The sequence below is a fragment of the Scyliorhinus canicula genome, chromosome 2, assembly GCF_902713615.1.
Source record: "Scyliorhinus canicula chromosome 2, sScyCan1.1, whole genome shotgun sequence".
Classification (NCBI taxonomy): Eukaryota; Metazoa; Chordata; class Chondrichthyes; order Carcharhiniformes; family Scyliorhinidae; genus Scyliorhinus; species Scyliorhinus canicula.
Genome location: NC_052147.1, coordinates 155,543,904 through 155,557,852, shown reverse-complemented (window position 1 = coordinate 155,557,852; position 13,949 = coordinate 155,543,904). Strand labels below are relative to the sequence as shown.

Sequence of the window (13,949 nt, the reverse complement as noted above, 5' to 3'; positions counted from 1 at the left end):
CTCAGGGTCTTGTCATCATATACTCCAGGATTGTGATTATTGTCCAGCAAGCATAAATATCTTGCATCCTATTTTCGACAAAACAATCTGAGCCGTCCTTTGATCGTTAACAACCAAACCACCCAGACTTACTGTCAGACAGACCTCAGAACAGGTCACGTGGCCACTTTTATTTACTTAATGTTTAAAGATACAGGGCAGGATATTTCCAGCCCTTCCTGCCGGCAGGATCTTCCAGTCTGTCGTAGTCAATCTCTCACCACTGGGGCTGCCATGCAAAATCCCACTGACCAGAGGATCCCACCAGCAGTCAATGGTTCGCTGCATCTGCTGTGGAAAATTTTGCTGACAGTCCCAAATATATATTAGGGGCAGCACGGTAGCATGGTGGTTAGCATAAATGCTTCACAGCTCCAGGGTCCCAGGTTCGATTCCCGGCTGGGTTACTGTCTGTGCGGAGTCTGCACGTCCTCCCCGTGTGTGCGTGGGTTTCCTCCGGGTGCTCCGGTTTCCTCCCACAGTCCAAAGATGTGCGGGTTAGGTGGATTGGCCATGCTAAATTGCCCGTAGTGTCCTAAAAAGTAAGGTTAAGGGGGGGGTTGTTGGGTTACGGGTATAGGGTGGATACGTGGGTTTGAGTAGGGTGATCATTGCTCGGCACAACATCGAGGGCCGAAGGGCCTGTTCTGTGCTGTACTGTTCTATGTTCTATAAGTCTAAAAGATATAGTTCTACGACATAATATTTTAAACATCGCAAGTGTAATTTAACTGTTAGAAGTAGTATTTTTGATTCATATTGGAATGAGCTACCTCTGGCTTCAGTTTACCGTTGTATTTATTGTATTTAATCTGGTTTTATTTATTTCTTATAGTGTATCAGAGGAAGGAAAGCGTCACTGGAAGAACTACAGGTTGTCCATTCGGAGCAGCATGCATTACTTTATGGCACAAACCCATTGAATCGACAGAAGCTTGACAGTAAGAAACTGCTAGGTACAGTGCAGTTCACTCCTCTTTACCTTTTGATGCAGCATTCAAAAGTAGCTATTATTTCCCAGACATTGGCAATGACATAACATTAGTAAACAATAAAATAAACGATGAAAAATTGCCAAAACCTTTTTTTTTTTCATTCTTTCCTTCGCAATAGTTTCAATGCTTAACAGGTTTTGATTCCGAAGTCTAAGTTCTGTAATTTGCCTGTTTGTTTTAAAGGGTTTCTGAGGAGCTACCTGCACTTAATGGATGTTCTTTTTTATGCATGTCACGTTGTCCTTACTTATTTTAAATGTAATCCAGCTGGGTTGCATTGAAAGAATCTCTCTGTGGGGAACTGAACCCTTAACCCTTTAACCTGTTAGCAAGACGAGAACTAGCATTCTCACTGGGCTGGGAAATGTCAACTCATCCATTGTCATGAAGCTTTGTTATATTACTTTATTACTTAAGTTTAATTTACATAACCATTTAAAGTGAACAGTTTAACTAAAATGTAATGAAGTATCATCCACCATTTTCCCATTGATTTCCTTTCTTTCCAATTTCTTGATTGGGATGCTTGATTTCCAATTCCTTTCCAATTTCTCACTGCATTCTTTTTTTTGATTGTTTCAACTTTAATTTTATTTTCCTCTCTCTTTAAAATTATAAAAGTACATGTTGTTACCACAGCTACATTTTGGCAATGGACACACTTGCAAAAAGAAGTTGCTGTTTGACTAGCTGTAAAGACAGACCTAAAAGCCAGCCTCAGCCAGTCAGAAACCAACAATGTATAAAGCTTGACAGGATCAAAGGGTTGCTAGAACGTGAGTTAAATAGTCTGTGGCCTTCAGGGCCTGAATGTGCCCAGACAACTAAGCTCACATATGATGTTGTAAACTCTAAACCAACAACTATTTTCCCAATTTTCATATGTTGAAAATATTGTCTTTTTTCAACAAAAGTAGCAATTACAAGATACTTTTCTTTGAGCTGTTTCTATAATTTAATACCTTTTTCAACATAATATCACCTTTTATTCTATGCAGAAATCAAGTGCTTCAGGGACTGGCCCCAAAACAGCTATAACAACTTATATTTATGTTCCAACATTAATGTAATAAAACATCCCAAGTTGCTTTACAGGAGTGCAGAAAGCAAAATTTGACACCAATTTATCACTCAGGTGATATTAAGGAAGATGACCAAAAAGCTTGGCCAAAGCGCTAGATTTGAACAAGTATCTTATCGGAGGAAAGGAAGGTTGAGGGAGTTCCGGAGCTTAGGGCCTTGGCAGCTGACGGCAAGGTCAGCAATGGTGGAGCAATTGCAGATATTCAGAATTGAATGAGTGCAGATGTCTCAGATGTTTGAGGGGCTGAATGAGACTATCAAAATAGGGGAGGGGACATTGAGGGATTTGAGAACAGGGATCATTTTAAAATCGAGTCATTGCTAAACCAGGAGCCACTGTGCGGCAGCGATCAGAGGAATAACGGTTAACAGGACTTAGCACAAGTAAGGATACCTGCTTTTGAAATTTTGAATGACCACGTTTACGGTGATATAATGTGGGAGGCCGATCCCTATGGTCTGGAGGTAATGGAGGCATAGGATGAGTTTTTCAGCAGCACACGAGTTGAGGCAGGGCAGAGTCAGGCAATGTTATGGAGATAGAAATAGGCAGCCTTTGTGATAGTGCAGTTATGTGGTCAGAAGTTCATCTTGGGAACAGATTTGACAAGTTAAATAGTCTTGTTCAGCCTCAGATAGTTTCCAGGAGAGAGAAATGGAGTCTGTTGCCCGGGAACAGAGTTTTCCACATGGTTTCCTAACATATAGAGTCATTGATGCTTACAGCATGGAAACAGGCCCTTCGGCCCAGCTTGTCCATGCCACCCAGTTTCTATCACTAAGCTAGTCCCACTTGCTTGCATTTGGCCCATATCCTTCTATACCCACCCTGCCCATGTAACCGTCTAACTGTTTTTTAAAGGGAAAACCCACCTCTGCCACTGCCTCTGATAGCTTGTTCCAGATGCTCACTACCTTCTGTGTGAAAAGATTTCCCCGCTGGTCTCTTTTGTATCTCTCACCTTAAACCTATGCCCTCTAGTTCTAGACTCCTCTCCCTTTGGGGAAGATGTTGACTGTCTAGTTGGAGAAACTTTCCGCTCATCCAGTACCGCGGATGTTGGATATGCAATCTGATAATTGAAAAACAGTGGAGGAATTGAGAGATTTTGGTGAGCTGCAATGGGCGTTGTCAATATATATGAAAACTGACGCTATGTTTTTCGGAATATATCGTATGTAAATGTTAAATAGGAAGGAATCAAGGATAGATTCTTGGAGGACATCAGAGGTAACTGTGTGGAAGTGGAAAGACAGCCCATTGCAGCTGATACTCTAGCTATAATTAGGTAAGAATGGAACCAAGTGAACATTGTCCCACCCAGCTGGATGATGGTGGAGGGGCGTTAGAAGAGGATGGTGTAGTTATCTGTGTTAAAGGTTTCAAGTGGGTCGAAAAGGCGGAGGAGGGAAAGTTTACCTTTGTTTCAGTCGCAAAGAATCTCATTTGTGACTTTCATAAGAACTATTTCAGTACTGGGACAGTAGCAGATGCCTGATTTGAGAGAGCATGCAGTTCTGGGAGACTGGGAATGGATTTGGGAGGCAACAACCTATTCAAGCGATAAAAGCTAATTACTGCGGATGCTGGAATCTTAAACCAAAAGAAAAAATGCTGGAAAATCTCAGCAGGTCTGGCAGCATCTGTAGGAAGAGAAAAGAGCTAACGTTTTGAGTCCAGATTGACAGAGGGTCATCTGAACTCGTAACGTTATCTGTTTTCTCTTCCTACAGATGCTGCCAGACCTGCTGAGATTTTCAACATTTTCTCTTGGTTGCATATTCAAACGCTTTGGAGAGAAAACTAAAGTTGAAGATGGAGCAATAGTTTGCATTGTCGGTGGGATCAAGGGTATTTCATTTGAGGAGAGGGAAGGTGATGGCAGATTTGAAGAAGTGATGGATAGTTTCTGATAAAAAGAGACAATTATGAACAATATAAGCCAACATGGGAACCAGTAAGGGAGGTTTGGTCATCAGCAGTTTAGTGGGAATATGGTTGAGAGAGCATGAGGCGGATCTCATTGACAAGATAAGCTCTGCGAGAGTATTAGGAGAGATAGGAGAGGAACTGGCGAAAGATGTGAGTTCACAGCTAAGGCCATGAACTTTAGAAGCAGTTATCCTGGTGGGTTACCGGAAGGGAGGGAAGTGGCAGAGGCAGCAGTTCAAATGGTCTCGATCTTAAGTAACAAAGAAGCTCATGAGATCAATGCACTTGTTTGAGGAAGCAGGGGAGAGGGATTAAGTTTATTCCTGCTTGTTTGGAGACAACTGTTCCATTGCCACTTAACCCATCAGTTGGTGGAATTCCAACCTTTTAATCTGGCTTTCAGTGATTGAAAACAATTATTCAAATGGATAGTGGAAGCAGGGAAGGAAGAAAAGCAAGTTAAGTATCTTAAAATAAAATATTGAAAAAAATTAAGTCAGACTCGTTTCTTTTTAAGAAAGGCCCGAGTGGAATTAAGAATAAAGGGATGATGGCTTAGCTAAAACAAGGCTTTACATTTTCTGTTCAGTAAATATTTTGTTTTTAGGCGTCCTATTCTATCAATTTAGACTTTTCTGAAATTTGAGTAGTTCTTTCACTATTTAATGGTAACTATTTCTGCGTCACAGTACATGAATCAATTAGCTCAGGGTAAGTAAATAAAGTATCAAAATTCTAAAACTGTACATAATTTTTCGAAGTCATATTTAATTTTTTACATTAGTTTGAAACACATTTCAAATGACTGTAAAGTTGATACAAAAATGTTAAATTCTGACTTCCAACATTCAGATTCATTTTTGCGGTTAAACTTTGTGATGCATTTCATTTAAGTAAAATGCAACCCTTACGAAAAGCATTTTCAGCACCTACTGCACTAAATTTATTTGCTTCTCATACTTGTTTAATTTAAATATTGATCAACTTTCTGGTTGTGTTTTTGTCCATAACGTGTGTTATGGGCCAGGATTTAGAGAATCCCAAAGTGTATCATGGAGTTCACCTGACCCACAACTTTTAATAGATTGTGGTATGGGGAGCACACAGCCCACTCTACAGGTCTGGTATAGCAGAAAATGGACCAGTGGGTTTTAAAACAAAACAATGTTTATTCTATGAACTCAAGTTAACCTTTTTAAAACAAGCAGTGAATATCTTAGCAACCAGTAAATCAAATATACCTCCCAAAGAATACAACACTAAGTAACCTGTATGATGTCCTTTACACCCAAAAGACTTAACAAACCTTCAAACAGGAGCACATTTGGTTTACATTCAGTGCTGAGACCTTTTTACAATTCTGAGTTCGCCAAATGATCCATAGATAGACTTTGGATGGCAGAGATCACAGCAGCTGCAGCTCACTGAAAAACACAGACACACCCAAGCTCTTTCTCAAAACTGAAACTTTGTGACTAAGTCTTCCTTTTAACCCCCTTTTTTAACCCATACAAACACCTTTTCATTGCTCATCTTTTTAGTTTTAAAACTTGTTCTAAAATAGCTCTCCTTGCTTTCATTTCCCATACTTGGTTACTTCCATGTACTGATCTCTGCTCCCTATTCCCCTTTCTCATTGAATTGAAAATAAATCCCTGTCATATTTGCTCCTGTTAAGACTCCCATTAGGGAGAAAAGAATCACCAACTGTCAACCAAACCGGAAAAGTCTGCCAATGAAACACTAGAAGTTGCCTAAATCGATCCAACGGTTATGGTACCAATTCTCTATGCAGAGGTTGACATATGGTTGACAACACAGAATTATACCCTTCAGCCCAACAATGGTGTTCATGTGCACTCGAGCTTCCTCCCATCTTTTTCATCTAAATCCCATTGTAACTATCTATTCCCTTCTCCTTCAAGTACTTGTCCAACTTCCCTTTAAATACATCTATACTATTCACCTCAGTAGCTCCCCGTGGTAGCGAGTTGCGCATTCTTACCACACTTTTTGTAAAGAAGTTTCTTCTGTATTCTTTATTGGATTTCTTGGTAACTATCTTATTTTGATGGCCTCCAGTTATACTCTTTCCATAATGGGAAATGTTCACTCTCTGCATTGTGTTTAGTTTTTTAAAAATTCATTTACAGGAAGTGGGCGTCGCTGGTTAGGCCAGCATTTATTGCCCATCCCTAGTTGCCCTTCAGAAGGTTGCCTTCCTGAACCGCTGTAGTCCTTTGGGTGTAGGTACAACCACTGTGCTGTTAGGGAGGGAGTTCCAGGACTTTGTTCCAGCGACAGCAAAGGAACAGCGGTATATTTCTAAGTCAGGGTACTGAGTGACTTGGAGGGGAACCTCCAGGTGGTGGGGTTCCCAGGTATCTGCTGTTCTTGTCCTTCTAGATGGTAGTGGTCGTGGGTTTGGAAGGTGTTGTCTAAGGAACCTTTGTGAGTTACTGCAGTGCATCTTGTAGATGGTAAAGGGTTTGAATGATTGTGGAAGGAGGAACAATCAAACGGGCTGCTTTGTCCTGGATGGTGTTGAGCTTCTTGAGTGTTATTGGAGCTGCACTCATCCAAGCAAGTAGAAAGTATTCCATTACACTCCTGACTTGTGTCTTGTAGATGGTGGATAGGCTTTGGGGAGTCGGGAGGTGAGTTACTCGTCATAGGATTCCTAGCCTTTGGCCTGACCTTGTCCAGTTCATTTTCTGATCAATGGTAACCCCCATGTCGATTGTGGGCGATTCAGTAATGGTAATGCCATCGAATGTCAAGGGACGATGGTTAGATCCTTGCAGACGATGGTCATTGCCTGGCCCTTATGTGGCGCGAATGTAACTTCTGTTTCCAAGGAAATTAGTAAAAGGGAAATCAAACAATTTATATTTACTTATATACTGGATAGTAGTCTGCGGGTTTCCTGTGTACCTAAAATATTTCTACCTGTTAAAACTCCCATAACACAACAACCACTTTTTGTCAAATGTCCAATTGTATTTTTCTCTTTGCTTTATCATCTTTTGGAATGCTTGCATCATGTGTGTTCTGATGCTTTAATTTCAAAGAGAAGACCTTGGCGTTTAAGAAAAAGTTTTCAGTTTTTGTTTCTTTCCAGATGGTCATAAGATTTAAATGTAAATACTCAGACTCCTTTCAGATGATAGAATCCCTACAGTGTAAAAAGAGTCCATTCGGTCCATTGAGTCTGCACCAGCCCTTGCTCCAATAGAGCACCCTATCGAGGTTCAATCCTCCGTCCCTATCCCCATAACCCCACCTAACCTTTGGGCAATATTAGTATGGCCAATTCACCTAACAAATTCACCTAACTATTTGATTTAGTAAAGTCATTTTTAAAATTTACTTTGCTGATGCTTAATTGCTGCATAGATATGGCTTTTAAATGTGGATGAGTTGACTATGGCCCTTGAGTCCTTCGAGGAGAGTAAAAGTCCCGACGGTGATGGTTTACCGGCTGAGTTGTATTTGGTTCTGTATCAGCCCAGGTGGAGATATGCAAAAGTATGCTTCTGGCCAGGAGCATGTCCGAATTCATGAGGAAAGATGCCATTACCCTAATCTACAAGCAGAAGAGGGAAAGGGAGGAAATTAGAAATTGGCAACTCATTTCATTGTTGAATGCAGACTATAAAATTCTAGATAAGGTCATTACCAATTGGGTCAAGTCTGCTCTGGAATCGGTGATCCACCCTGACCAGACCTGTGCTGTACCCGGCAGGAAGATCTCAGATAGCCTCGCACTACACAGGGATATGATTGCACACGTGCAGAATAGGAGGATGCACAACTGCCTCATCAGTCTGGACCAGGAGAAGGCCTTTGACAGAATATCACACACCTACATGTGCTCTCCAAAATGGGTTTGGGGAGGGAATCCGCAATTGGATCCAACTGCTCTGCACAAGCATCAATAGCTCAGTATCAATCAACGAGTGGGAATCAGAAAGCTTTTCAATTAAATCCAAAAGTCAGGTAGGGCTGCCCTCTGCTGTCTTGTTCATGTGTTGCATAGAACCCTTTTCTGAGCCCATCGGGAAGGATTCGGGCATAAGAGGAATTACGATCTCAGGTAGTGGAGGCACTCGCGTCAAAGCCTCCCTGTACATGGACGATGTGGCCATCTTCTGCGTTGATCTGCTGTTAGTGCACAGACTGATCAACATCTGCGACCAGTTGGAACTGGCTTCAGGTGCCATGGTAAATTGTGGCAAGAGTGAGGCCATGTTGGGAACTGGGCTAATTGATTCCTTGTCCCCCTTCACCGTCAGGTCAGGTGGCCTGAAGGTGCTGGCAATATGGTTCGGATGGACCAGGGCATGTGTTAGAAACTGGATGGAGCAAGTAGGTATAAAGACCAAAAATTGGGCATGTGGGAGCGACGCGCTCTCTCCATTGCAGCTCATAAGCTGGTCATCAGTTATGAGACATTCTTGGTGTTGCTATACAAGGTGCCAATCTGGCCTTTTTCTCACTTCTATGCTGCGATAATCATCCAAGTTATTTTCTGCTTCATATGGGGGGGTCCAAAATTGACCATGTTCAAAGGAACGCAATGTATAAATCACTCGATAAAGGGGTGGAAAAACCTGCCCGACATTGCCCTAATCCTGATGGCCACCTTTGAGTGTGGCTGTACCAAGCTGTGCTTAAGTCCTCGGTTGCAAAGACCAACTGTCACTACGTGCTGAGGTTCTACATGTTGTTGCGAATGATGGGTATGGCCACGCTGCCGTAGAGCACTCCCAAATAGTTGGACCATACCGTACCACCTGTCCCTTGTGGAAACATTTATAGAGCTAGACACCTTTGACCACAAGTCCATCAGGTTGTGATTTGCGTGTAACGTTCTGGATGCCCTACAGAAGAAGGAGATGGTGAGCAGACTGTCAATGTCATTTGGCAGAATGCCTCATCATAACTTTCAAATAAAATCTAGCCTGGCTGGTGATGAGAAAGGCCTTCCTCATCACATCCTTCCTACATGCCCGGAGTCTCACCTGATCTGCAAGTTGCCTTCGTGCTGACTGTGGTGGAGAAAAGACCACTGTCCATCTCCAAGTGGAATGTGCCTTTGCAAAGAAGGTCTGGAGAGAGATGGGTGGCTTTTGTCAAGGTTCATACCAAGCAACTCCTTGGTGCAGGACTGTGTTCTATGGGCTGTTCCCAGGGGCACACACTGAAAAACATCAGCAGTTGCTGGAAGATCATAAACTCAATGAAACATGCTCTTTGATCTGCCCGAAACATATTGGTCTTGTGGATCGCCATAATTTGTGATATTTTCCTAATTGGTTATTTACAAAAGAAGTAGGAGGCCTCTGACCCCGTGAATCTAGTAGTGTTGCATTCCGATTTGCCTAATTATAAGTATACATTATGGAATCATGCACTGTAAATTTTTTGGGAAATTAGGCTTCTGTTGTAGTAAGCACGAAAGAAAAAATACATTGTTCCTTGCTCTTATACAAACAAGTTTTTAGATTTGAAGCCAGAATCCCCTGGAGTGCATAAACATCTGTTAATTTGCATAGTTACTTGACTATAACTTTTTTCAATTTCTTTCTTTATTTGCATAGTATGTAGACTATGAACCAATTAAGTTCCAGTCAACAGTGACAAAAAGAATTGAAAGAAAGGAAAATAGCTTTGAATACTCTAACACAGCAAATAAACTGTGAAGAACTGTTTCAGTGAAAAAAGTTTTTGCATGGGCCCAAGAGGCCACTAAAAGGGGGTTAACACAGCTTATGGGGAAGATGCACCTTGTAGACATTCATTTGTATTTGTAATCCCCACCATTCAGTTGTGATGACAATATTGCTGCAAACGTTGATTTATCTTGGTACTGTTAACCAAATGCTCTTTTTAAATATTATTCCACAGGTTCCATCACCCCGATGTTTGTTATGCTTCCTTGTGGCGGTCTTGGAGTAAGTTTTTTTTCTCCCTTTAAAATGCGTAAATAATGTCTTGTTTGTTCTTTCCATCTCAACGGCAACATAAATTGTTGCTTTGACTTCTACTCAGCAGATAATTGAGAACAGATGTCCCCCCACAAACAGGAATTCAAGGTTTGCTGTACTAAGAATGTTGGCTAAACCACAATTGGAATATGTGTGACATTGTTCAGGGAACAGATTCAGGAAAATTAAATGATAACTAAAGAAATGTTCCTGATCTCACCTTAGAGCAGGGACTTGCAAAGTGTGCATAGGCTGGTGGATGTGAATTTACTCTGTAAATACCCTGATTCCACCATACAGCTCCGTTCCCTTTCTCAGCTGTGAGGAATTGTTTAATAGAGGTTGACTACATTTCCAGAGGTTGGGAGAGAAATTTGTCCTCCTGACATACAGCAGCCAATTCAGACCAACGTAACTAGCTGCATGGGAACCGTTGCTTGCATGCCTCCATTAGCCACAAATTAAGTTTGGCACTGGGAGAAAACAAAGGAAGTCCAATTCTTTTCTTGCCAATTTCTTCCCCGCCCCTCAGCCTTTTTATGGAAATGTTGACTCTTAATTGGATACAGATCATATTCATCCTCAGTATTTCAATTGAATGGTCATTATTCATAAATGACAGTATCTATTGGGAACAGCACATTTGACCAAAAATTGTCCTCACCAGCAGCCACACATACACATTTCTGGAAGAAATTATAATCTGTTGTAGGAGCCTTCATTTTTGACTACGCAAAATGAGGGCTGTTGAAACCAATTGCTGTGTGTATATTATTGCCTCAACCAACTTAGGAGAAGACAACACAGATTTTGGATTGTACCTTCTAACTTTGTGCTATATGTAGCTCAGCTGCATAATGGATAAACATGTACCATTACAAGAGTTATATAATGTGTTAAATAAAGATACAATAATTAATTGATTATATTTTCTCATTGAAAAATTCAGTTAATTCCTTTCCACGTTATTCTGTTCAGTGTGGGAATAAGCCAAGTTGTGTCCAAAGATCTGTTGGTTAGGTGGGGTTATGGGGATAGGGCAAGGGTGTGGGCCTTGATAGATTGCTCTTTCAGAGTTTTGGTGTGTTTCTGTGGGCCGAATGGCCTCCTGCACTGTAGGGATTCTATATTCCCCTGTGAGCACTTAGAAACTCTGACTTGCTTTAATATTCTGGCTGTAGATGCAACAATCTGCTGTATGTTAAATGTTTTGATGAAAACTTTTAATAATAGTATATGGCACTAATGCTCCCTTTCCCTATTTGATTAGAATTGTTAGAGCAGTATTTCTGAAGACCAGTTTTAATTTGTAAAATATTGTTTTGACTGACTCATAGATGCAAGTGCTATATGAGTGTAAAATACTGTTAAAATGAGAGGGAAAAACTCATCTGTTTGTTCCATTCCTATCACATATTCTCCCACAATGTGCCTGTGTTTCAGCAAGTAAAAATGCTGTTGCCTTGTGCGTTATTAAAAAATACAAAAAGCTTTGAAAGAAATGCCAAGAACTATTTCCCATGTAACGTCTCATGGTAGCAGTTGTATCTATTTAGTTGAATGTGCTTTGAGTGCTCCCAACAGTTATTAACTATTTAAAACTTTAATTTAAAAACAAATTTTCTTCATTTTGCTTCCACAAATAGTCTTTGTAAAAAGAGTTTGACACATCTGGCAGTTTTGTAAGACAAGTGACTTGGAGATAATGAAGGTGACTTCATTTATTTCTGAATTGAGCGTGTGTAAAGGACAGAGCAGCAGTAGAATCCCAACTTGTCACAACAGTGTGAACTTCCCAGAACTAGTGTTCACCACTCTCCCAATCTGCTCAATAAACAAAAGAATTGAGAGGCACAAAGACAGGCTGAACAGCACTGGACTTAGCGTGCGTGTAAATGGAAGTTCCTTAGCATGTGTTTTTATGTTGAATAGTTTACTCGCATACAGATACATTGTAGTTTCACGTAACACCAGACCCTTGTTATATACATGGGAAATAGTTCTTGACATTTTTTTCAGCATTTTCACTTGCTGAAACACAGGCACATTATGAGAGAATGTTTGATAGGAATGGAGCAAACATGTGTTTTTTTTTCCCTCATCTTCACATTATTTTACAAAACGATCAATATATTTTATGGCTGGACTTTTTCAGTTTTGTTGACACCAACCTGCAATTCTCCGGAGTGATCTTGCTGTCTATCTGATCTCATTTCTCTCTTTTGTTCTCTGTATTCTCTTCTCCTCTAACTATTCCCTCCATTTTACTTATCTATGCTCTATCCTAGATTTTGTAACTGCAGAAAAAATTCAGTCAGCTTAATTGTTGAGGTGGATCACAGCTTGAATATAATCTCTCCCAGCCTTTAACCCTCAACAAAAATCTGGACGTTCTGTGCAACTGCCTCTCCTTCATTAAGCCACATTTAGTCATCAGAATTGTGAACTTTGAAAAATGATGAAACAAGGCTGCACTTCCAAAATAGGTCCTCATTTACTGAACAGATTCACATTTACTGACTGCAATATTCACATTTCCTGTTTGTGGTCCAATCATGTTCTTCTGACACTTCTACTGCCTATGGCCTTAGCTTATATGCTGTTGCACCAGTTATGGTAAATATTTAAAATAAGCACCTGACCAGCCTTCAGTTTTTCACCCTCTGATAAGTTCAACTAATCCAAACCTCTTGTGTCCATATCCTAACTAATACCAACTTATTTTCACCCATCACCTGAGTATTCACTCATCACCTGAGTATTCACTTGTCTACTTTGACTCCAAGTTTGGCAATGTTTAGAATTTCTCTCCTTGTGCTCAAATCCCTTCATGACTTTAGCCCTCCCCTTTCTCTACCCTCCTCCAGCTCTAAGCCACCCAAACTCACCGCACTCCTCTAATTCTGGCCTCTTGTACATTCCCCATTTTAATCACTCATCATTGGTGACCACCCCTTCAGCTACATAACCCTAAGCTCTGGAATACCTTCCCTAAAACCACTCAGCCTCTCCTTACCTGGTCTGGCCTACATGTGACTCTAGACCCACAGCAATGGAGTGATTCTAACTGCCCCTCTGAAATGCCCCCAACAAGCCTCTCCGTTCACAGGCGATCAGGGATGTGAAACAACATCCACATCCCTGAAAGAATAAAAATAGATCCATAAAACATAGGAGCAGAAGTAGGCCACTTGGCCCATCGGATCTGCTCCGCCACTCAATGAGATCTGATGTAATCCTCAACTCCACTTTCCTGCTTTATCCCCATAACCTTTGATTCCCTTACTGATTTAAAAATCTGTCCCAGCCTTAATGACCCATCCTCAAAAGCTCTCTGTGGTAAAGAATTGCACCGATTCACTACCCTCTGAGAGAAAAAATTCCTCCTCATCTGTCTTAAATTTGTGACCCCTTACTTTCCCATCAGAGGAAACATCCTCACAGCACCTGCCATGTCCAGTCCCTGAGAATCCTTTATGTTTCAATAAGGTTGCCTCTCATTCTTCTAAACTCCAATGAGTACAGGCTCAACATAGCCTCAAAAGAAAATCCCTCCATACCCAAGATCAACCTAGCGAACCTTCTCTGGACTGTTTCCAATGCCAGTATATATTTCCTTAGATAAGGGGATCAAAACTGATCACAGTATTCCAGGTGCTTCTAATGGTGCCTTGTATAGTTTTAGCAAGACTTCCCTATACTTCCGTAGACTTCTATCTACTATTAGTTAAACTTGTCACCCCCAGCTTACATACTGCATGTTGCAAAACTATTTGACCAAGAATATGAGGAATCCCAACCCAGGCTGCTGACCACATAGGCCTATTCTCCGGTTCATGTGAGTGTTACATGATACAGTCTACATGTTGTGGTGACTTAACAAAGTTTGAAAGACAACAATGTACATCC

The 13,949-nt window shown here is 41.0% G+C and overlaps 1 protein-coding gene across 1 annotated transcript in view; it reads left to right on the top strand.

Annotated features, from left to right (window-relative positions):
* Positions 1-13,949, top strand: part of hdac4 (histone deacetylase 4) — a 699,895-nt gene that overhangs the window by 628,191 nt on the left and 57,755 nt on the right. The window contains 2 exon segments of the mRNA XM_038788077.1: positions 875-995; positions 9,961-10,007. Of these exon segments, the coding sequence (XP_038644005.1) occupies positions 875-995; positions 9,961-10,007 (168 nt within the window).